Consider the following 21,619-nt stretch of genomic DNA (forward strand, 5'->3'; position numbering starts at 1 on the left):
GCTGCATAATGTGCCTGACAATTTGACTGATTCAAATTCTTTTATTGTATCTCCTCCACAACATCTCTTCATGGCACTTCGCAAAACGCAAAACAAAACAAAAAAAAATCAAAACTGCAACTACCTCCTACTACTTGTACGTTCCATTTGCGCGTGTTCATGCCATCTCGCCTGTGCGGTGCGCTCTCATCCCGCTCTCTTACGCAACCCCCCGCTATTGGATGTCGTACCGCGCCCTCACCTTCTGGCACTAACAAAACTGCCCCGCTAGACTCCGACTCTGGATTGGGCCGGGCGACACCACCGAGGCGAGCACCGTCACCGGGTATGGGACCGTCGAGTCGCCATCTGCCTTCGCCGTCCGGTCCGGGCTCGCTACCACCCGGGTTGATTACGAAGCGCCGTGGCTTTGACGATGGTTCCAGCGACATTTCGTCCAACGCGAGCTCCATGATGGATTACAACGGTCTGTAGTTTGGCTTGGAAGTTGTGCTCTTTCTCGCTCATTATCTAACGTATCGTATTAGTAATTCGGTTTCGAACACTAGAGCAACGTGACTTGACAGTCCCTTGCCGATGCACTGCACCGTGTACTAATGTTTGTTCGATTTGATCGCTTTCTTACAGGACCGCGATTGTACAAGCAACCGGCTACGAAATCCAACCGTGGCATCATACTGAATGCCGTCGAGTACTGTGTCTTCCCGGGTGCGGTGAACCGCGACGCAAAGCAAAAGGTGCTGGAAAAGATTGCCCGCTCGGAAGCGAAGCACTTCCTGGTGCTGTTCCGCGATGCCGGCTGCCAGTTCCGCGCTCTGTACGGCTACTGGCCGGAGAACGAGCAGATTATCAAGCTGTACGGTACGGGCCCGAGCCAGGTCGATGATGTGATGTTCGACAAGTTCTTCAAGTAAGAAATCATTTGATCGCTGTTAAATTCGGTTCATAAACACCCCAATCCGTTACCGTTGCAGATACAACTCGGGCGGTAAATGTTTCACCCAAGTGCACACCAAACACCTCACCGTAACGATCGACGCGTTCACGATACACAACTCGCTGTGGCAGGGCAAGAAGGCAAACCTACCGAGCAAAAAGGATATGGCACTGGTGATTTGAGGCCCGCGCAATGTCCGCAGTCCTCTGCCTCCGCAGTCACCTCTCTCTTCCACTTCTACCAGTATCACGCGTCATCCCACCTTCCTTCGGACAGTGGCATCATCTGCCAAACAGTCATAGTATTCGTTCTTCTATTCTTCACACAACAAACCTGCCAAGAGAAATTGACCTCAAGTGGGCGATGGTGGTCAAAGATTTAACAGCGGTTTAACAACGGTTACTCTTCGGGATGATGGTGTGGGATATATTGCACATGGCTATACAATTGTATACTGTTTATTTTCTTATTGTTTCAATGTATATTTGGAACGTTTTGTTCCCTTCTTCTGTTGGTAGGGACGTAGTATTTGTTTGCTTATTATATCTTTTTTTCTTAAATATATATTTTTTCATAACGTCCAATTCGTTAACACAATCCTTCACTATCGTTTCACCAATTGTTCGCTAACCATTTGAAGAGGATCATGAAAAGACAACCAATCCCGGAGAATGGGCAACTACGTAGAAGATGGGAAATGCTAAGTCATCCCTAGTTAGGATAGCCTAGTAAGATTGATACATATACTCCTGTTGCGTAACGGTTCTTTCTCTGTTTTGGACTCGATAAAAGGAATTTCTTTTTCTGAATCTTTTTTGGGAGAAAAAAAACAAATCAACTTCACACGGTGGTCGAGTTTGTTCTAGCATACGACATACGTTTGTGTTTTTGCGTAACGACATTCCTCGAACTAATATTTATCTCCTCCGTTGCCCGGCTAAAACAGTCCGTTTTGGGTATAGTCGACACAATAATAACCCCTTTTCGCTTTCGGGATTGCTGTGTCTGTTGTTTCTGTTTCTGTAAGTTATAAGTTAATAGCAAACCATTAAGATTAAATCAAACTGATAGCGTTATGACAAGCAGCGTAAGCATAAAAGAATAAAAGCCGTGCAAATACCACAATGACGACACGCAAAACAAAAAAAAACAGCGATAGGAACCGTTAGAACGAACTCTAGAACATGTGAATGCGCATTAATCTGCTATAAATTATTAATACACGCAACCATTACCGTTAACACAGTGCGCTCGGAGATATTAGTAACGAGAGACGAAGTAATAACAAAGGTTATACATTAAAGACTAATTATATTATACAGCTAATTATTACTCGTTAATCTTTTTTCTATATATATTTTGTTTTTTAGTTTACTTTCATTCTTTCTTTTCCGTTCTTTCTCTCTCTGTAATGATTTGCCTTGAATGCGCAAAACAAGTCGTACATCGTTAGTCTGGTGGTAACACAATCTGTTAGGGGTTATGCTTACACATGGAAGTATAATATTAATGGTAAAGAATATAATTATTATTATCACTCCCGCGACGACATTTGTTGCTCCGACCATCCTTTCCAAAAGAATCGACCTAATACTACTACCCGTATGTAACATGTTATGTTATAACTATTATTTGTGTATAAAAATTGGCTTATAATTAATATTTTTTTTGGGGCCGCACGTGGGTCACCATTTCGAGGCCAAGCTTACAATTGTGTGGCAGAAATGGGAAGGATACATCGAGCGTACGGCAAAAGAAATTAACAAATGAATCATCCGATCAAAGATGAATGTCTGTGAGAGTGAGTCGTAGCAGCGCGCTAATCCGTCATTTTTTTATAATACTTAAGTTAAATCAAAGAACAAATATAATCGTTTTTATTAATACTTAGTTTGTGTTTATATTTTTATTTTCAATAGATTTACACGCTTCAGTTATTATTACATTTTTATTTGCTCGTTCATTTCAACGTCGTGTGTGATATACCTCAACCAGTGCGGAATGTTGTATGAGAAATGTGAAGAAAACTCCTTTATAGTAGACTTCCACCTGATATCAGTGCTATGGAGGCACAACGCAATGCTACTTAAAGTGAAATCGAGAAACGAGAAGGAAATTATCACACGAATCTTAATCTAAACTTTACTTGCAAGAAAGCTGCAGGTGTAAAATCTATGGCTGTCTACACATGAATCCGCGGACGCCGCGGTCCGCGGAAAACACGTATAACTTGTATACCAGTTGGGTCCGCTCGGCTGTCAAATTCCGCGGTGGGCTGTCAAACCTACCGCGGCGCCTGCTGTTCCGCAGATTTGTTGATGTTCAACAAAACTGTGTTTCCGCGGTGCCGCGGTAGGTTTGACAGCCCACCGCGGAATTTGACAGCCAAGCGGACCCAACTGGTATACAAGTTATACGTGTTTTCCGCGGACCGCGGCGTCCGCGGATTCATGTGTAGACAGCCTATGAAGGAACTTCACGAGAAACTATTAAACTACAGTTAGCTAAAATTATGTGAATACATTCCTACTTATCCAGCCGAAGTAATGCGGTAAATGATAACATAAAAACACAAGTTTCCCGTTCGTACCGTACATTTGCTAAACACACTGTCCTGTGTTTCTTGTGCTGTTGCTCCAACTTGAACCAAAAATCCGGTTGAATCGTTTGCTCCAGATTTTGCCATTTTCAAACACAACTCATTTGCGAATCTCGTTAATACGCGTAGTCAATGTTCTTGCAGTTGGATGAGATGAGGAAATGAGGACGTTAGCTGAAGATGAAGGAAATTAGATGCACCTTAGGGGGAATCCTTTAAACCTTTCTATCCTCAGTGCGATAGCTCATTCGTAGGAAAAACAGCCAATTCGCTGCATTGATTTAGGCAATAACTATCAGTTAGTATGCGTCTATCGGATTTCCTCATTTCTATAGAAGAATTGAAAACAAAACAACGCCCAAAAATCTCATAGTGTAAACCATGTCCAAGAAGTCCAGCAAACATCCAGAGGCGTTTGCTTGGACGAATTTTTAGCAAAGTAGTAATATTTAAAATTTATCCCCAGGTTTTTATGTCGTTGTCGTAAAAACTACTCCCAACTCGGTGTGCAAAATGGTGCAGTTAAGAGGGATAATGAAAGGAAGCAAAAGTGTTCTGATGGCATGTGAAAGCTTAGCAAACCGGTTTGTAAATTTGATTTGCAATTAGAGCATTAAGCTAATCTTTGTTTATCTGGCTATGAATACCGTTTTGGAAGACCGGTCAAAGTTTGTGATGAGATAGTTCACCCGAAATATTTGTTTCATATTGCTTCAGTTGGTAAAGGGTGGAGTGTGTTATCTAAAAGAGGAAAAAATACGAAAGCTTTAGAAAAATATGTATGTAAAAGGAAAGGAAAAGGAGTAGCGCTTTTTTTACGCCCACTCACGATTTCGAACGGTTTAAACATTTTGTTTTTTGTTTAGTCGTTTACGCTTCGGATTTGATTGATGGCCGTTAAGCGAGGGAAACTAGTAATGGGAACATCTTGCACGTTTCGTTGCCTGTGAATGTATCATAAATTGAAACAATAAATTAAACATTTCAATAAGAGATCGGTAAAGGAGTTCCAGTTCGACTAGATGTTCCAATAACAGATGACAAAGTTCAACAAATAAGGATTCACCAAGCGATGGGTTACAGCGAAAAAGGATCACAGATTAAAAATTTCCCTGTGGCGATGGACTCCCATCTTCGTATAACAGTTCCCGTTTCCGGTTAGCGCCATCTAGTGGTGGGAATTATTTATCCAGCAACCAAAGGTGAGTTTTGATTTCGTAAAGGTATGCTACGTGATATGTAGACATAGAAATATAAAATAATTTATCAGATTATGTTGTTTTGAAGAAGATGAACTGCTTTTTGATAATTTTAGCTTAAAATTTGGCCAAAGTCTGTAGAGTAATGAGGTCTCGTAATAGAGGGGTTTTGGCAGCTCTTGGAATAACAATGAAAAATAAAAATGACAGATAGGTGTCCGAAGCTCCTACACGATGTTGTGTAGTTGTATGTGTACGGTTGTTTTGGAGGCTGCTTCAGCTGCTCGTGTAAACATGATTTTGTTTCAAGACATCCTACGGTTAATTGTTGTAGATTTTATTTTAAAACGAAATCTTTTAATAGTGTGATTATCGTGTAATACAATGCGCAATGGAAATTTATGGAATAGTGCATATATTCCCCACATTTTAACGTTGCAACGACTGTCGCCAAAACTACGAGCGCTGAAATTTGCTCAGTAAACAATTCACCAATACATAGCCAAGGACGTCTAACTGTCAAAATGAAAATCCAAGATGGCAATGTCAACAAAGCCTAATCCGCGACCTCATTACTCTACAGACTTTGAATTTGGCTCAATAAATTGACAGTTGACATTCGCTGTCAACGGCTATGTATACCCATCTCCTTCTATCGAAGTGATGTCATCCGCTGTCAACAATTGCAAGAATACCGTTCAGCGTAAATAAAAGTTCTCTTCGTTCCCGTATCGAAACGACCGCTAATAATGGCAGACCCAAAGTTCCAATACTTGCCTTACATTGTGAGTGTGTTTCAATGTGGAAAATTACCTTAGAACACCTGTGGTACGGAGTAACATCTGCGATTTCTCTTGCAGGCTCACGACCAACCCGACGTGTACGAGACTCCGGATGTGAACGAAACCGAAACGTCGGATTACGATGAGGATGAACCCGTGAACGATGCGATCGAACGGTTGCACCTATCAACGAAGGACTCGATCGGAAAGTTCCGTGGCAAGTATCTGGCCGGTGACGTGGATTTCTCGGACGGTATAGGCCGGAAGAATCGACTTGGCTATGACGCACGCAGTCTCGACTACGAGCTGGCAGGCGAAGGCGAGCGGGAAACTCCGCTGCAACGTTGCCATCGTCTGAAGTGCGAAATGAATGAGCTGATGGAAGAGATCGAAGCATCCCGTGCGGATACTGGCCGCACTGCGGAAGAAAAAGCTTCCTACGAGACGGTGTTTGGGGTGGTCAGTACCGCAAAGAAGGTGTTGGAAAGCCTAAAACTGGAACAGGTGATCGGCAGCGAGGTGGTCGCCGGTGGTGGTGATGCGGAAGCGAAGAAACTAATCGCTCAGATCGAAGAGTACAAGAAGACGGGGGCCGTTACGAGCAGCGATCCAAAGATGGTTGCCAACGAGCTCATGCAGAGTGCACGCGTCGCTCAGCTGGAACATCGGCTGCATCAGCTAGAGGTGGCTGTAGGTGCGAAACCGGAACGTATAAGCCGTCTAGCCGGCACAACTGGCACAGGCAATCTAATCGAAGCGGTACAGAACATATCGGCTAAGGCGGCACTATTGCAACCGGGTCAGCTGGATACGATGGAACAGCGATTAAACAATTTGCTGCAGCAAATGAACAGCATACAGGAGAAATCGAACGCAACTGGACAGGATCCTAATCGGGAACAAAAGGTAAGTGTATCACATATTCACATGGATGTCATTGTACTATTCTCCGTCTTTCCATTTTAGATCTTGGAACTTTACGAAATTGCGAAAAGTACCGAACCGATCGTACAGATCCTTCCCGATATGCTGCACCGTATGCAAACTTTGGAATCTTTACACAAATACGGTAACAACCCTTTAATACCTCCGTACATTCGATACGTTGTTAACGATTTGTCTCCATTTGCAGCTACCAACTTTAGCAAACTGTTTGCCGAGCTGGAAACAACGCAAGCTTCCATCCTGAATGGGGTGGCCGCCAACAAAACACTTCTCACCGGTGTGCAGGAAGCATTTGCACAAAATTTAGAAAACGTTAACAAGGAGGTAAAGAAGTTGGAGGAACGCATGACCAAACTGCAGCAGATGATTAAGTAAACTGCAGACGCTATTGCACGGACAGATTCCATTCTCAAGTAACTTTGTGTGTTAAACCACGCTTCTGGCATCATAACATTATTCCCTGCAATGCGCATTGGACATTGGATATTTATTTAATCGCAATCTATTATTTTTAACTAATCGGTCCAAATAGAAAAGCAGCTGCAAGCCGCTCTCTCGGGCAGGATGTATTCCCAAGTAATAGTAGTCTTGCCTTGAATTGAAGATGACAGTAGTGAAAGAGATTTTTAATGAGCAAATTATTTCTCACTTTATTAAAGCTATTTTCCTACGCTTTTATAGCCTCCCAAATTCTACGTGGTATTGAACAAAACCGGGTGCCGGGCACAAGATTCCTTCGAATAGGCAAACATGATTCTATTCTTGCACAAACAATGGTGCCTTATTTATATTTTGTCGTACTAAACTACCCGCTTGTTTGCTTCCCCTTACCACAATTGGTGCCCTAACGCTTACGTATTACAAGCGCGCGGATTTTCTTTAGAATTTAAGGTGATTTTCACACACCGATGAAATATGTTCCTCACTTATCGTTACGCTTCATCCGTTCGTAAATGGAATAAATTAGAATCAACGAAACACCAGGATAAAATACAATCTACAAGAGTGATTGTACCACCCACACCCAAAAACCCAAAAAACCTGGACCGTGAATTTACTGATTGAACTTGACGCCTATGTTGTTAACTCGTTTGCGCATATTTTCGAGAATATCTTCTGCCAGCTCCTCGACGGTGGTGTAGCGACACTTCTGGAAGCTGTAGATGTCGCACAGGAAGCCAATGGTTTCGTCCTTGAAGTACTGGCACACCTCTTTAAGGTTTTCGTTCGGTCCGAAGAAACCCCACACCATCAGCGGTGAGAGCTGCTCGGTGATGCAGTAGAAGTGCGACATAAAGCCGTTCGGGAACTTGAGCATTCGCTTTTTTGCCTTCAGCACCGACCAGACGGCAGTCGCTAGGGCGGACTCTTTGAAGCCGTTCGACAGGAAGCGATTGTTTATGACGGCAAGGACGCTGTTTGGCGGTGCGTCCAAATCACGGAACGCATCCAGTATGATAAAGTCGAGCACGACGTCGTAGAACGTCATGGCTTTCACGTTGCGCGATTCCAGCTCGAGCTCGATGTCGATCCAGTTGTTTGGGTTTTGGAGAAATTCCAGCATCGATTCGTACGCGACGAGAAAATCTTTTGGATCCTTGTCCCCGAGACAGAGCAGATCCGTCAGGATCTGTCTTCCGGTATCGGCCACCCAGCGGCTATTTTTGGGATCCTACGAAAGGGAAACAAGAGGGTGAAACAATCAAGGTGCCCCGTTCGATGCGGTGCGTCTCTTACCTTAAACAGTAATTTAAAAGCTAATCGTATGCAGTGCAGCTTCGCCAGGTACTCCGTATCGGACGCACAGTTGACCATATCGGTCCGCAACGTTCGATACGGTATCTGCTGCTCGTCCATCGTTTCCAGTGCGCTCGAGTACAGCGGGTATCGTTCCATATCCATAAACGATTCCGTGTCATCGAACTCACGCAAATCGGCCACCTGATCCAGTGCGGATGCAAAACTTTCGGCCGAATCAAAGTTTGGATCCGACCCGGACCGGTGACCGTTCGTTAAACCGTGCTCGCCGCCGCTTGTGATAGCTTTCCGTTCATCGTCCCGGTACAGCACGGATCGTTCGTCCAGGAACAGTAGCTCGCCTTGTTCCTGTAGGTTGTACGCCGCATCGAGTAGGTTTTGCAGTTCGCGACAAAATTCATCCTCATCGGCATTCGACGCACGGCCGGGAATGTCCATATCGTTTCGTCCGGCCAAAGCATCCTCCCAGTAGCTGACGACGTTCTCTAGCGCCTCCATGCCCATCACTCCGAGTTGTTGCGGTGTAAGAGGCGTAGTGTTCCCAAGAATAGTCAGCGTGCCCATTGCACCGCCGGCACCTCCAGCGGCTACCAGCGAACCGGAAGCGAGTGACATCCGATCGGAGATAGCGTGGACCGATCCACTAGGACTGTACGACCGGGCGGAAACCTTAGAACCTGCCACGGACATGATATCGTTCGGGCTGCGAACGCTGTTACGCGTTCTTCTGTTGCAGGGTTTCCGTATTCGACGCTGCTGGGGCAGTGGAGTTCTCCGGCGACCAAGGTAAGCCGCAAGGGCTCCCAACAAAGCTACTCCGGCTGACACCGAGAGAATAATGATCTGTGAAAGTAGAAAAAAGAAACTTATTTTAAACGAGTAGCACTGGGAAGAATCATCAGTGTGATGTACCTTCTGCGAGGTGGACACATGAACAGGAAGATACTTTGAAACGCTCATTTTGCCAAGTCCCAATCGATCGGCGATGGTGTATAAACGGTAACCTTTCCTTCCGTTCGCGTTTAAGGCTTATCAAAGTAACCAGCGAGATCGTGGTACGTTGCGTGCGGTGTGTTTTCGTTGCGGATTAGTTCACACCTTGTGTGTGTTGCTTAACTCTGCTGCCACACTCCCAACTTGCTCTAGTTCGTTATCTTAACCTAGCCATTTATCAGGTTTTAGAACGTAGGTGCATACACCACATCTAAACCCATGCCTCGGACACTGTTCACAACATAACAACAAATACAACACTTAGAGAGGGTGCGAAAAGAACTTTATGAAATTAAAAATAAACACGACACCAATGGCGCTTTCTCTCTCTCCGATGCTAGTTTTGTTGGTCCCGATTTCTATCGAACTGCACTAATGATCACTAAGGAGTTTTTAATCGACGCTACGTTAAAGCATTTTTCATGCCCCGCTGGTATCGGTAATGTCCTCAAACCGGAAAGTAGATGAGCTTGAAGGCGCAATTCTCACCTTCCTGGCACCAATTTAACGACCACCAGAATGTGTGCGTAACTCGATCACGATCAAAGCGTACAAATAGGTGGCGGAATATTTACGTCATATCGTGGCGCCCCACTTTTTCGTTTCCTCCTTTTGCATTATTTCTTGAACAAACGTTTGACTTGTTTACGTTGTTTTCTTTCTGTCGCTGTGTTGCTTTTCCACTTGTTCGTTGGCAGGTGCTGAATATGTTGACAGCGCGAAACAAAAACAAACAAAACAGCACGTGCTTGCATTTGTTATCAACTAAAAAAACAAGAAATCATCAAATTAATCCACGTTTTTTGAGTAATTACAATAACTTGAAATCTTGGTCAGGTTGGTCTTCAACAGTGCATACACATTTGATTCACTTTACTTTGTACAAAACACGAAAAATCTGCCACTACTGGTGTTGGAGTTTCCTAGTCAACTGCCAATATGCCGGTCGTATTCAGCAAGCGTTCAGCACAAATGACAGCAGCTTGCTGTGCTTATGTTTTTCGTAAGCTATGTCTACACTCCTCGATACTTCTCACCTTCACGATTTAAAATGTGATGGTTTTCAAATCTATTTTTCAAAGTCGAAATCTCTTTGCATAACTCTTTATGAACTCATTTTAATCAACTTCATCAGAACTCCATTTTTCGGTTGTAATATTTTACTGTACAGAAATCACCCTCAAGTGTAGACTCGACTTAACACATATGGGTTTGTTTTCCGATGCATCCATGTTCCATCGATGTCAAAGTTAACAAACATAAGCAATTTGTACGAGAATGACCGCCGCCATCCTACGAATAGCACAGAATACGCTATGCGTGGTGTTTTTTTAGGCTAGGGTAGAAGAAATCAATCTCAACAAGCCAGTTAATATAAATAAACAGACATCCGTTACGATGGGGCGTAAGCGCGGATCTGGATCAAAGATGCCCGTTGGAGGCAGAACGATGGAGTTAGCTGGAGAATCATCCGACAGTAGAAGCCGCAGCAGTGATAGTGGAGGGCGTTCTGCATCGGTCACACCGGTTCAAGAAATGTTAGTGTCTAGTGTTGGCCGTGGTCGTAAAAGGGGGAGAGGTGTGGGTCGAGGCGGACGTGGACGCGGTGCTCGCAGCAACACAATCTTGCAAAGCGTTGATTCGCCTGTACCGCAATCAACCGTAGAACATACAATCGGTGATGGTGGCGACCAGGATCAGATGGTGGAAATGATAGAGATACTGGACGAAGAAACGAGCAAATCGCTAGAGGGAACCGAAGGACAAGATTCAGTTGTTGTGCAGGAGGAGATCACGGCCGAAGGGATGTCGGAGGAAGTGCAGCTGTTGGATTGTGAAACTATTGAAGGTGAGACAATCGTCATCACGGAGGAGACTGTAGTAAACGATGGACCTAGCAGAACGGTGCTAGTAGACGGAGAAACGTTGGTGTACATCGAGGATGAGACTGCAGGTGGAGAAACCGAGGCAGCGGACAATGGCGCCGGTACGAGGAAATCGAAAAGGCAGGTAAAGGCAACGAACAAATTTCGCGACTTTGTTGTAGATGCTCTTCTGCCGATGAATCAGGTAACGTACACAACCAACTGGGATTTGCAAGCTAGTTCTTCGAATTTATCTACGTTATTCTTTGCACAACAGCCTGTGCGTACATATTCCAGCGTGAAGTCGCCGAAAAGAGTAGCATCGATAGGCGGACTACAGCCAAGTACCAGCAAACAGCAGCGAACATCGTTTGCCACAGTAATGCCGTATGAAGCGGTCAGCGATGTAACACCGACAACGTCAGCGGCTGTTCGTGGTGGGTCGATGGGAGCTAAGAGAGGCAGAAAAAAGAAATCGGTCGTCAACACCATACTGGATATTGCGGGTGTTGATCCAAGTGATGAGACCATTCAGCTCCCGCAGCCAGAAGAGCGGAATAATACTTTAATCTCGCTCCGAATCGATGGAACAGTGTTCGGTGATGACGATAGTATCCATAGCTCAAGCTCACAGGAACTGTGCGAATCGACTCTTGCGATAGGAACCGGTACAAAGGGTAGAAAATCACGGGGTGGTTTGACAAGCAGTGAATCTGAACGGCCTGCTGGTTCTACCTTCATCAGACGGTCGTATAAAACTTCACACAGTTCCAACTCTCAATTGGATGCGAAGTTAGATGATCCCGCTGCGGAAACGGAGCCGATCGCATATGAAAGTAAAGATAGCCTTACTGCTAACAGTCCAGAACCACCGGTAGTAGATGATGAGGACGTAATTGTGCTTCAAGCTGATGAAATTATCAATGATTCGTTGGAGAGACCGACGTCCGGCAGAGGTAGCCGAGGTGGTCGTGGCAGTCGTGGAGGACGTGGATCTCGAGGTGGTCGCGGTAGTCGTGGTGGTCGAGGAAGCCGAGGAGGTCGCGGGAGCCGAGGAAGAGGAGCTGCCCGAGGTGTTACCGCAGGAGAAGGAATAAGCGGAAGTAATATCAACGTTGAAGAATTGCATCAGGAAGAAGAAAAGGCTGTTGATGCAGCTCCTGAGAAAACAGCATTACGAAAGGAGCCTACAGAGACTGTGACTGTTGCTGTGGAAAACGTCCTTGAGATACCTCAAGCCGAGAATGTAACGATTGTGCCAATGGTAGAAACAAACGTGGCACAAAGTGAACCAATCCAATCGACATCAAATGTAGGTACACAAGAAAAAGAAACTGCCGACAAATTACATCCTACAACCGAGAATATTGATGCAGTGGCAACTAGCGAGGTGTGTACAAAGGTCACATTTGTAGAACCTGTGCCACAGGTTGAAAGTGCGACTGTCGAAATCAGTATCGAGAAGGAATCAACCCTCCCCCATCCATTGGCATCAGATGATAAATTGGATCGCGTTCAGGATGAAAACCCCTCTCAGCAACAAACGGAAGAACACAAGTCAGATGATACGATGAAGATGGAATCTGTTCCACACGAGGTGACAAAGGAAGTGGAAAATGTAAATCCTGATCGGAACCTCTCCGTAGACACAGATAAATCCGACCGACACAAAGACACAGACAAATTCGATCAAGAAATACACAAAAAAGAAAAGCGTGAACACGAACCGAAGCAGAGTGGTGCGGGAATAACAAAGAAGACCCCAGGAAAAGAACGTTTGTCTAAAGATTCACCTGCCAGCAAGGAAAAACATCGTTCGGAAAAAACCACTCACGACGAGGAACGATCACGTGATCCTCGCAAAAAGGAAAAGAAACGATTAGACGACGACAGTCGCAAGAGAACACAGTCGAAGGAACGCGCTGATGATAAACACGACCGGCGCCACGGCAGCGATGCGGGACGTTCGAAGGACGATCGAAAGCTAAGCATCGATAAAGCATCATCGGATAAATATAGTTCAGAGCGTGAGGCACTTGTCACCAGCGAGGAGAAGGCTAAAAAGAAGCACGGGGACAAAAAATCAATCGAAACACCGATTATTGCAGAACCAAAGGACACGAGCAGCTTAACGGAAAGCAGCTCAAACAGCAAAAAACGTTCCTCGATGGTTCCACCCCGTCCGGATAAACCAAAAAAATGCTTTGAATCGGAACTGATAGCACTGGAACTGCAGCCTATATCTCGTAAGTCAAACGAAGAATCACGCCGACGAGGAGAAACGAAGGAACGCGATGATTCTTCGTCGTCGTCTTCATCTCACCGCAAGGAGCACAAGCACAGCAAGCACAAGAGCTCTAAATCATCATCCTCCGAAGTGGTGCCGCGGAAGCTAGAGTTTGGTGGGAGCGGAAGCAGTAGCAACCAAAAGTCGAGTCGTTCGAAGCTGGAGGATGAGAAACCGCGTGCCGAGGGAGAGAAGGATCGTAATCGGAAAATCATTTCCGGTGGCTTCCTGCAAGAGGAAACTCACCGCGATCGTTCGATAACGAAGAAATCCAAATCGAAAGACAAAAGAGATTCATCCAAATCGAAGAGTGGCGAAATTCCGTTGGAAAAGGTTTCTCCATTGGTAGAGAAACGCACCATCGATAGTCCCCATAAGAAACCTTCACACGAAGAACAAGCCGTTGCTCAAATGGTGGATGGTGGTATCACAAATGAAAAGCAACTCTCTGATGCACATAGAACATCTCCCGAAGCGCCGAAAATTGTCACAAAAGCCTCGCTGAAGATGTACAAAATGGAGGAAAGCGTTGTGGCAACCGTGGAAGCAGACCAGCTGCCACCTTTCGTTACTAAGCCAGCTGAAATTGCAACTCTTGAGATGGTCGAAATGAAGGAAGAGGAGAAACAAATAATGTTTCCTCTGAAGGAAGAACCACCAATTCCTGAACCAGTACAGGTTGAAACGAAAGTAGAGTCAGAGGAATTAAAGCACCGCATCGCACCGAAACCGGACTTGGAGGAGGATGAAATATTTAGCGAAGCGGAAACGCTACGTTCGGAATCGATGGCCGAATTGGATGAAAGCACCTTCCTTTCTAGTGGTGGTTTACCGTCAGAAGATGACTCCGGTGTTCGGAGCAGTGCAAGTTCTCCATTTGATGTAATGTCTTGCGAGGAAACGAATCCTGCCCCAATGGTTCCAGTAGCTCGAGACCAAGACCGTGACTCACAGCGAGTCGACAAGGTACGATTGGTGGAAAGCTACATTGATGATGGTGTCATCCGTCGCTCGACACGCATCAAGACGATCAGCTCGCAGAAACAACGCACGAGTGGTCATGGTTTGGTGCGTGATAAGGACAGGTTAATGAAGAAATCGAATGTTTCGATTGGATATGATGCGTGTGTCGCACCACCATCCTTTGGTGTTAGCGATGCAGGATATGCGATGGGAGAGCCGGGAATGCAAGGCGGCCATCTACTGCCAGGTGGTGGCGTAGGCAGTGCCAGTGGTCCAGCTTGGCCCGTCATTGCTAATGAAGGGGATAGTATAAACGTGGAACTTTCGGAAGAATACCTGCGCGACATGGAGGAAAAGCTAAGTCGGTTCGAAACGATACGCGAGAACATCTACCATAGCGATCGGATTGTGAGTAAGGAAGCGAAAAAGATGACCTGTGATTGTTTCCTCACCTCGGAGGAAATCGAACGGGGCGAACACGGCTGTGGCGAAGATTGTCTCAACCGACTGCTGATGATCGAGTGTGGATCACGCTGTACGGTTGGTGATCGATGCACAAACCGTCGGTTTCAGCGACAGGAGTACGCACACTGTCAGGTGTTTCGGACGGAGAAAAAAGGCTTCGGCATACAGGCGAGCACACCGATCGCACCGGGAGAGTTTATCATGGAGTACGTGGGAGAGGTACTGAACAGTGCACAGTTTGACGAACGGGCGGAGGCTTACTCGCGTGAAAAAAACAAACACTACTACTTCATGGCACTGCGAAGCGATGGGATCATTGATGCCACTACCAAGGGTAATATCTCGCGGTTCATTAACCATTCGTGCGATCCGAACGCCGAAACGCAAAAGTGGACCGTAAACGGTGAGCTGCGGATTGGTTTCTTCAGCACGAAATACATCCTCCCCGGTGAGGAAATTACGTTCGACTATCAATTTCAGCGGTACGGACGGAAGGCGCAAAAGTGTTACTGCGAGGCGGAAACCTGCCGTGGTTGGATCGGTGCGAAACCAACCGCCGAGGGAGGCGATTCGGACTACGAGGAGATAGATGACGACGATGAGGAGGATGAGGGCGAGGATGAGGAAGAGAGTGAGGAAGAAGCGGAAGGTCAGAAGCTTGATCAGGATGGAACGGTAGCGTTGGGTGAGCCATCTCCTCAACCGGGTGGTAAGGCTTCAAAGGCCGCTCTAGCAACTGCAGCCAGCGATAGAGCGGATGGTACCAAGTCGGATCTAGAGTCGGGCATTGCAGCGACCTCGGTAGCACCGACGGCTCTACCAGCAAAAGTGAAAAAAGCGCGTAAGAAACGCACAACGATCCGCAAGAAGCGTCGTCTCGAAATACACGAAGATCCAGATCTGGATGAAGAAATCAATAATCTACTAAAGACGGGCCTCAAGAACCAAGCACACACGCTGAAACTGTCCCGATTGATGGTGCGCGCAAAGGACATCAAATCACGCAGCCGACTGCTAACGTTGCTTCAGAGCGGTGAGCTGCCCTGTCGTCGTCTGTTCCTCGATTACCACGGACTGCGTTTGCTGTACGGTTGGATATGCGAGTCGACCGAATCGATCGAAGATCTTAAGTTCCGCATACAAATCTTGGACACGCTAGACGGGTTGCCCATCTCTAACAAGACGATGCTGAAGGACAGTAAAATACTGCATACCGTGGAAAAGTGGGCACGTGTCGAGAAAGGAAAACATCCGGTCTGTCCCACAGTGCCGAAGGAAGAACAGGTGGTGGCGCCTGTTGCGGTGTCAGCTGACAAGAGCGACAAGGAAGTATCGCGCACCAGCTCCCCGAGTGACAACAGCAATGGTGCGGGAAGTGATAGCAGCAACCAAGCGACAGCCGATAGGCAACAGCAAGCTTCGAAAAAGGACGTGCTTGGAAGTGTGGAGGTGTTGAAAAACATGCCCGAACTGTTGAAGTTGGCCGACTTGGGTAAATTGAAAGAGATTATCAGCACGTGCGACAAGGAGGTGGAAAACAAGGAGAAAGCAGCCGCTGCCGCTGCCGCCGCCGCTGCTGCTGCTGCTGCTGCTGCTGCTGCGGCTGCCGCTGCCGCTACTACATCCACCGCATCAGATTCGATCGCCGCGAGTGTCCTGCTGTCGGACATAAAAATCCCCGAACCGGAAGACGATAATGCGCCGGAAGAGCAACGGCTTGGGACGCAGATTCGCATTCTGTGCTGCAAGCTGCTCATCAGCTGGATGAACCTGAAGGAAGTGTTCCGCATTCCGAAGAAGGAGCGGATCGAGCAGATGAAGGAGCACGAACGGGAAGCGGACATGCGCTACCAGGCATTGGGACTGGAGAATGACGAAAAGGACGAAAAACACCACCGTCATCGGGATAGCCGCGGATGGAGCGACAGTCGGGGGTTGCGCGGAAGTGAACCGAAACGCCGTCGCTCACTGGACGATCGCGATGGTCCGTATGGGTTGAACAGTAAGCTGAAGAGACCGCCGCCGGGTTTGCCGGGCGTGGGTGGTTATATCCCGCTCAAGCAGGACAATCTGTCCAAGCAGCAACGGCGCCACCTGTTCGAGATGAAGGTAGCCCACGAGGAGGCGGAAAGGCGCAAAAAGGATATGTGGATGATGCACGAGAATGCGTGCCTACGATTCGGGCTGAACCCGCATCTGACCGCACCGATGGACATTCCGGTGCGCATGAATCCGGCGACCGGTGAATACTTTTCCGAGGACGATCGGCTCCTTCCAACACCGCCCAGCCATGCATTCTTCAAGATACAACCACCACCGATGTCGACGAATCCGGACGATTATGAGCTGCCGCCGATGAAGCTGCCAGCCTACTGGCGCTTTGCGATCGATCCGTACGGGCGGATTTATTACTTCCACGTGAAGGATCGCATCGCGCAGTGGGATCCACCGAAGAAGCCGGGCCGAACGGTGGGCGACTTTGCCGACGAAGACTTTTCGATAAGCTCCGACTCTAGTACGACCGATACGTGCGATTCGAGCGAAGAGGAACTGGCTATACAGTTGGAACAGTTGCTGAAGAAGAAACGCAAACAGCAGTCGAGTTTTAATCTGGGTAGGACACAATACAATATTACTACGAAACAATTATTAACGAACTTTGCACGCAATTTCCCAACAGATGATGTTTTAGCGAAACCGGACGACATGAACGACGATATGTCGAAAGCCTCGGTAAAGCGTGAATCCGGCGAAGGTTCACCGCAGATGCTAACGCTGGAGGAAATATTTGGCGAAACAGCAACGAATACGGTCACGCCCGATGAGGCCACCTTGCAGCAGCTGCTTCCAAGAAGGAAAAGGAAGCACAGCACAAAGCTGGTGCAGGCCCGAATCATTAGCGTGAGTGTGGCGGCGTTTAATGCTGCTAATTAATATAGCACTGTGAGTTTATGGTTGATATGGTATGCTTTACATTTTAGCCCCGAACGGAAGAGGACAAGCAGTACGGCCAGATGGAAATGAAGCGGTACAAGGAAACGAAGGAAAAGCTGCGCAAACGGAAGGAAGAAGCGAAACGGTTACGGGCCCGGAGCGTTTTCTCCAAATCGCTTACGGATAATCCATTCGGTGGTCCGCTGGATAAGGCATCGCTGGCAGCGAATACGGCAGCGACGGATGTGGCCGGTAACAGTGGCATCGGTGGCGGTGTCGGTGCCGCTGGTGATGCTTCACTGATGGACGACGATCTCGTCGTGTCGCACAAGATCGTCGAGGATCAGTTCATCGTGGATGAGCTTGATATATTGACCAAAAAGAAAAAGATCTCACCGTACGAAGAGTGGAAGAAGGTACAGCAGCGTTTGGGCAAGAAGCGCAAATCGGCGGAAGAGACGAGCGAGAGTGCGGGCAGTGGGGGTGGGAGTGGTGCTGTTGCTGCTGCTGCCGCTGCCGCTGCTGCAAGCAGTGGTACAGGGGGAGTGACACAGGCACCGAGCACCGAAAGCGGTAGTGCTTCCGCCACGGCATCGGCGAAGCTGGCGAAACGAAAAAAATCCAGCAAGGGCGATCTGAACAGTGAGGAAGCGAAGAAAATTAAGGAAAAATTCCGAGTCGACATTGCGGGCGTGATTGTGCAGCATTTAAGTAGCTATCGGAAGGATAGCTGCCCGTTGGGACGTATCACCAACACGGAAGACTTCAAGCACCTTGCGCGAAAGGTAAAATGATACAATCTTATTCTTTCTTTCGTTGATCGCTGAATGATCGTATAGAAGAATTGTTTAATTAATTTCAATTTGGTAACATTTTTTTTATTTTCAGCTAACACATTTCGTAATGTTGAAGGAATTAAAACACTGCGACAATACCGTGCACGAGCTGGAGGTGACGGATTCCGTGAAAACAAAGGCCCGAGAATTCATCAAAAAGTACATGGCCAAACATGGACCGGTGTACGTTCGCGGTGAAAATGAGCCGGATTATTCAAACGTAGCACTTTAATCTTAGGTAAATGGGTAGAAGATTCCTTGTTAAATGCTAAATTTAATTCTTGGCCGAAGGACTGACTATTCATCCGTTAAGCACGAGAAACCGACAACGGTTGCGTTCAACCCACTGCACGGAATTATTTCCACATGAATTAATGCATTGTGGTGTGCATAATATAGTTTCTAGGTTTATTGCAATTGGTTGAATTTCTTACAATTAGTTCAAAGTAAAATAAATAACATGTATATATTGTACGACCGTGTTTGAAAAGAATAGTTAATAGAAATTTTTCTCTTTTGCAATATTGTTTTGACGTAAAAATACCTTTCCTTTCCTACCCCTTTCCGTTTCGCTCTAGAACTTTTATGTGGCAATTCATTTATTTTTAAGTGTAGAAAAACTCGCGTTCCCTATTCCTTAGAAAATATGTTTCTTATGACCATCCTGCTGGCTTTTCTGTTATTTTATTCGTATAGAATTGAGATATTTTTCCAGAAATAAATTAAATTTTCTGTTATACAGTTCGCTGGATTGCAACAGAGACCTGTCAAACGGGTTGTCAGTTTCGGAGGCGAATTTATAATTTCCGGGCGAAAACGGCGAAGATAAACGTCAACGCGTGCCATCTCTTTCAGGTTCTTTTTCCGGTCGGCCATCAGTGCCAGTGAAACACATTTCACTAAGTAAGTAAAATTGGCATTCAAAACGCCGCAAAGCACAATAAAATCGAGTGAAAATGGAACTGGGTTGAAAGAGGAAGCTTCTGTGCGTTAAAATTCACCCGGTAAACATGTCGTTTGCGCGATTTTGTACGCGAAAAAGAGGTACTGAAAGCCGCGTATGGTGTTGTTGAGGGTTGTTTGTGGTGACACTCGCGTGTGTCGTCGGCAATCGCGTGTACCATATTCTGTTTCGTTTCCTTTTTCACTCGGTTTTTTTTTGAATGTGGCATGGGATGTGGGTGTCCGATGGCCAATTGATAACGTGTTATTTCTCGCCCTCAATCCATGTTTTTCTGACAGGCCAATATGGGTAAGATTATGAAAACTGGTAAGGTGGTACTCGTCCTTGGGGGACGGTACGCCGGTCGCAAGGCAATCATCATGAAGACGTTCGATGACGGTACATCGGACAAGCAGTTCGGCCAGGCTCTGGTTGCCGGCATCGACCGCTACCCACGGCGCGTGAAGCGAACGATGAGCAAGGATCGCATCCACAAGCGTTGCAAGATAAAGCCATTCATCAGGGTAAGTAAGACAACGAAGCGAAAAAATGTCCAACAACATGTAATAATCGGTTTCCCCTCTTCCTCGCCTGCAGATGCTGAACTACAACCATCTTATGCCGACACGTTACAGCGTGCCGGACGTGAGCCTGGATAGCAAATACACCGCGGCCGACATGAAGGATCCGGCCAAGCGGAAGAAGGCTCGCCACCAGATCCGTTGCAAGTTCGAGGAGCGACACAAGACCGGCAAGAACAAGTGGTTCTTCCAGAAGCTCCGTTTCTAAGCAACTACTCTACAAAGACTCCGACACACAACCGCTCTCGTCAGTGAGGTGGAACTGGGTGGGCGAATGATAAAAAGTAGGGTAGCACGAGTTTTTCGAGATTCGATCTTCGCGCGGGGTGTGTGATTTCCGGCCGAGTTGGCCACTGTGCGATGTGTGCGTTTGTATACGTGTTTGTTGTGGTGGTGCCGAGTGCGAACAGGAGAAGATCCGAGCTGGTTAGTGTGCGTGTTTGTACAATTGAGAAAAGAGGCCACATGTTGTGTCACACATGGCCGGCAGTTGGGGGCAGCCTTTTGGAAAACATCGAGCATTTCACCGGTGCTACACATCTTATATGTACCGGGAATGTGGATCGTCCCGTAACAAGGGAACGGTAGAGACTGGAACGACAACATTCAGCAGTTCTGCGCCATCGGTCGGAAGGATCAACTCGTACAGATTCAAAATAAATTCGTGTAATCTACTTGGAAAAAGGAAACAGTATTCGTGTATTTGTGCAGGGAATGGGAATGGAATATTGTGAGAAAGTTATATTTCAGGCTGACGTATTTGTTGTTATTAATTGGAAGCATGATTTCTTGCTGTTTCTTTACCGTTGCTATCGCGCAGTAGACGCTCTCCAATGCACATAATTAATGTTAATCTTTGTTGAAACATATCGTTCCATGGGAAGCAATATTTAAACTGCAATGATGCAAAATTAATGCATAAATAGAATAATCAAAACAAGGGCAAAGGTCCTAACACGACTGCAAGTTGGTTTTGAATCCTAACCTAATAAAGTAAGACATATTTGATTAAATTTTAATTGACAAATCTCCTCCTTTGTGTGAGATATAAATTGTATGATGTATTTATATTAAACATAAATATATTGACATTATAACAAAAAAGCAGGAGCATTTACACAAAATACGCACGAAAATAACACAACGGTATGATTTTTTTATTCATAAATAACGGCCTAATTAACAACGATATAAATATAATTAAATTAAACATCTTTTTTTAAAACATTTACTTAATTTAACGTTCAAAAACATTGTTGCCGAACAACGCGAACTTCGTCGTCAATTTTCGATAACGTGCTTCAAAAGAAAAATTCGATCCGTAGTAACAGGAGAGCATCCAATGCAGGAGGTAACATTTGCCTGTTAAATGTTTCAAAACATACTACTAGCGACATCTATACGGTATTAAAACGCACTACATCGAAATATAATTTGACACTTGAGCGCCATCTATTAGTCAATAATTGAATCTTTTCTCGGTTCTGCTTTTAGCGCCATCTATTAGTCAGATGTTAGTTTTTATAGCACAG

The 21,619-nt window shown here is 46.1% G+C and overlaps 5 protein-coding genes across 33 annotated transcripts in view; 4 read left to right on the plus strand and 1 right to left on the minus strand.

The window, feature by feature from the left end:
* Positions 1-2,823, plus strand: part of LOC125768152 (patronin) — a 57,627-nt gene extending 54,804 nt beyond the window's left edge. For 20 of the 28 annotated variants that reach the window (XM_049435415.1, XM_049435424.1, XM_049435422.1 and 17 more), the window contains 3 exons: positions 272-466; positions 628-910; positions 975-2,823. In XM_049435415.1, coding sequence (XP_049291372.1) covers positions 272-466; positions 628-910; positions 975-1,119 — 623 coding nt within the window. In that variant the 3' untranslated portion in view covers positions 1,120-2,823. The remainder of the gene's footprint in view (positions 1-271; positions 467-627; positions 911-974) is intronic. The other 8 variants (XM_049435431.1, XM_049435435.1, XM_049435434.1 and 5 more) reach the window with 1 other exon arrangement.
* A 2,650-nt stretch (positions 2,824-5,473) lies between these two features.
* LOC125771407 (dynactin subunit 2) lies at positions 5,474-7,042 on the plus strand. The gene is made up of 4 exons (XM_049441984.1): positions 5,474-5,520; positions 5,596-6,423; positions 6,484-6,586; positions 6,650-7,042. Exons 1-4 carry the CDS (start codon positions 5,485-5,487, stop codon positions 6,835-6,837), a joined length of 1,155 nt encoding a protein of 384 aa, XP_049297941.1. The 5' UTR covers positions 5,474-5,484; the 3' UTR covers positions 6,838-7,042.
* A 43-nt stretch (positions 7,043-7,085) lies between these two features.
* On the minus strand, positions 7,086-10,186 carry LOC125771406 (mitoguardin). The gene is made up of 4 exons (XM_049441983.1): positions 10,091-10,186; positions 9,133-9,978; positions 8,200-9,063; positions 7,086-8,134 (listed from the first exon to the last, which is right to left on the minus strand). Exons 2-4 carry the CDS (start codon positions 9,178-9,180, stop codon positions 7,517-7,519), a joined length of 1,530 nt encoding a protein of 509 aa, XP_049297940.1. The 5' UTR covers positions 9,181-9,978; positions 10,091-10,186; the 3' UTR covers positions 7,086-7,516.
* A 173-nt stretch (positions 10,187-10,359) lies between these two features.
* Positions 10,360-19,037, plus strand: LOC125771405 (probable histone-lysine N-methyltransferase CG1716). Of its 2 annotated transcripts, XM_049441982.1 has the most exons (5): positions 10,361-11,283; positions 11,356-17,407; positions 17,474-17,694; positions 17,775-18,512; positions 18,616-19,037. In XM_049441982.1, the coding sequence occupies exons 1-5, from the start codon at positions 10,612-10,614 to the stop codon at positions 18,793-18,795; spliced, it is 7,863 nt and encodes a 2,620-aa protein (XP_049297939.1). In that variant the 5' UTR covers positions 10,361-10,611; the 3' UTR covers positions 18,796-19,037. The 2 variants fall into 2 exon arrangements, with proteins under 2 accessions (XP_049297938.1, XP_049297939.1); XM_049441981.1 differs by having other exon boundaries at positions 10,360-17,407.
* Positions 19,038-19,361: 324 nt separating this feature from the next.
* Positions 19,362-20,776, plus strand: LOC125771408 (60S ribosomal protein L27). Its single transcript, XM_049441985.1, has 3 exons — positions 19,362-19,466; positions 19,806-20,030; positions 20,104-20,776. The coding sequence occupies exons 2-3, from the start codon at positions 19,812-19,814 to the stop codon at positions 20,293-20,295; spliced, it is 411 nt and encodes a 136-aa protein (XP_049297942.1). The 5' UTR covers positions 19,362-19,466; positions 19,806-19,811; the 3' UTR covers positions 20,296-20,776.
* The last annotated feature ends 843 nt before the right edge of the window (positions 20,777-21,619 follow it).

The sequence above is a fragment of the Anopheles funestus genome, chromosome 3RL (genome assembly GCF_943734845.2).
Source record: "Anopheles funestus chromosome 3RL, idAnoFuneDA-416_04, whole genome shotgun sequence".
In the NCBI taxonomy this organism is placed as follows: Eukaryota; Metazoa; Arthropoda; class Insecta; order Diptera; family Culicidae; genus Anopheles; species Anopheles funestus.

What these genes read in the sequence shown, in the direction of transcription:
- LOC125771407 (XM_049441984.1), top strand. Translation starts at nt 5,485, where the DNA reads ATGGCAGACCCAAAGTTCCAATACTTGCCTTACATT. An exon ending in TCCAATACTTGCCTTACATT is followed by an intron (nt 5,521 to 5,595) that starts GTGAGTGTGTTT and finishes TTTCTCTTGCAG; the next exon opens with GCTCACGACCAACCCGACGT. An exon ending in ATCCTAATCGGGAACAAAAG is followed by an intron (nt 6,424 to 6,483) that starts GTAAGTGTATCA and finishes TTTCCATTTTAG; the next exon opens with ATCTTGGAACTTTACGAAAT.
- LOC125771406 (XM_049441983.1), bottom strand. Translation starts at nt 9,180, where the DNA reads ATGAGCGTTTCAAAGTATCTTCCTGTTCATGTGTCCACCTCGCAGAAG. An exon ending in ATGTGTCCACCTCGCAGAAG is followed by an intron (nt 9,064 to 9,132) that starts GTACATCACACT and finishes CTACTTTCACAG; the next exon opens with ATCATTATTCTCTCGGTGTC. An exon ending in CTTTTAAATTACTGTTTAAG is followed by an intron (nt 8,135 to 8,199) that starts GTAAGAGACGCA and finishes TCCCTTTCGTAG; the next exon opens with GATCCCAAAAATAGCCGCTG.
- LOC125771405 (XM_049441981.1), top strand. Translation starts at nt 10,612, where the DNA reads ATGGGGCGTAAGCGCGGATCTGGATCAAAGATGCCCGTTGGAGGCAGA. An exon ending in TGCAGGCCCGAATCATTAGC is followed by an intron (nt 17,695 to 17,774) that starts GTGAGTGTGGCG and finishes TTTACATTTTAG; the next exon opens with CCCCGAACGGAAGAGGACAA. An exon ending in TCAAGCACCTTGCGCGAAAG is followed by an intron (nt 18,513 to 18,615) that starts GTAAAATGATAC and finishes TTTTATTTTCAG; the next exon opens with CTAACACATTTCGTAATGTT.
- LOC125771408 (XM_049441985.1), top strand. Translation starts at nt 19,812, where the DNA reads ATGGGTAAGATTATGAAAACTGGTAAGGTGGTACTCGTCCTTGGGGGA. An exon ending in AGATAAAGCCATTCATCAGG is followed by an intron (nt 20,031 to 20,103) that starts GTAAGTAAGACA and finishes CCTCGCCTGCAG; the next exon opens with ATGCTGAACTACAACCATCT.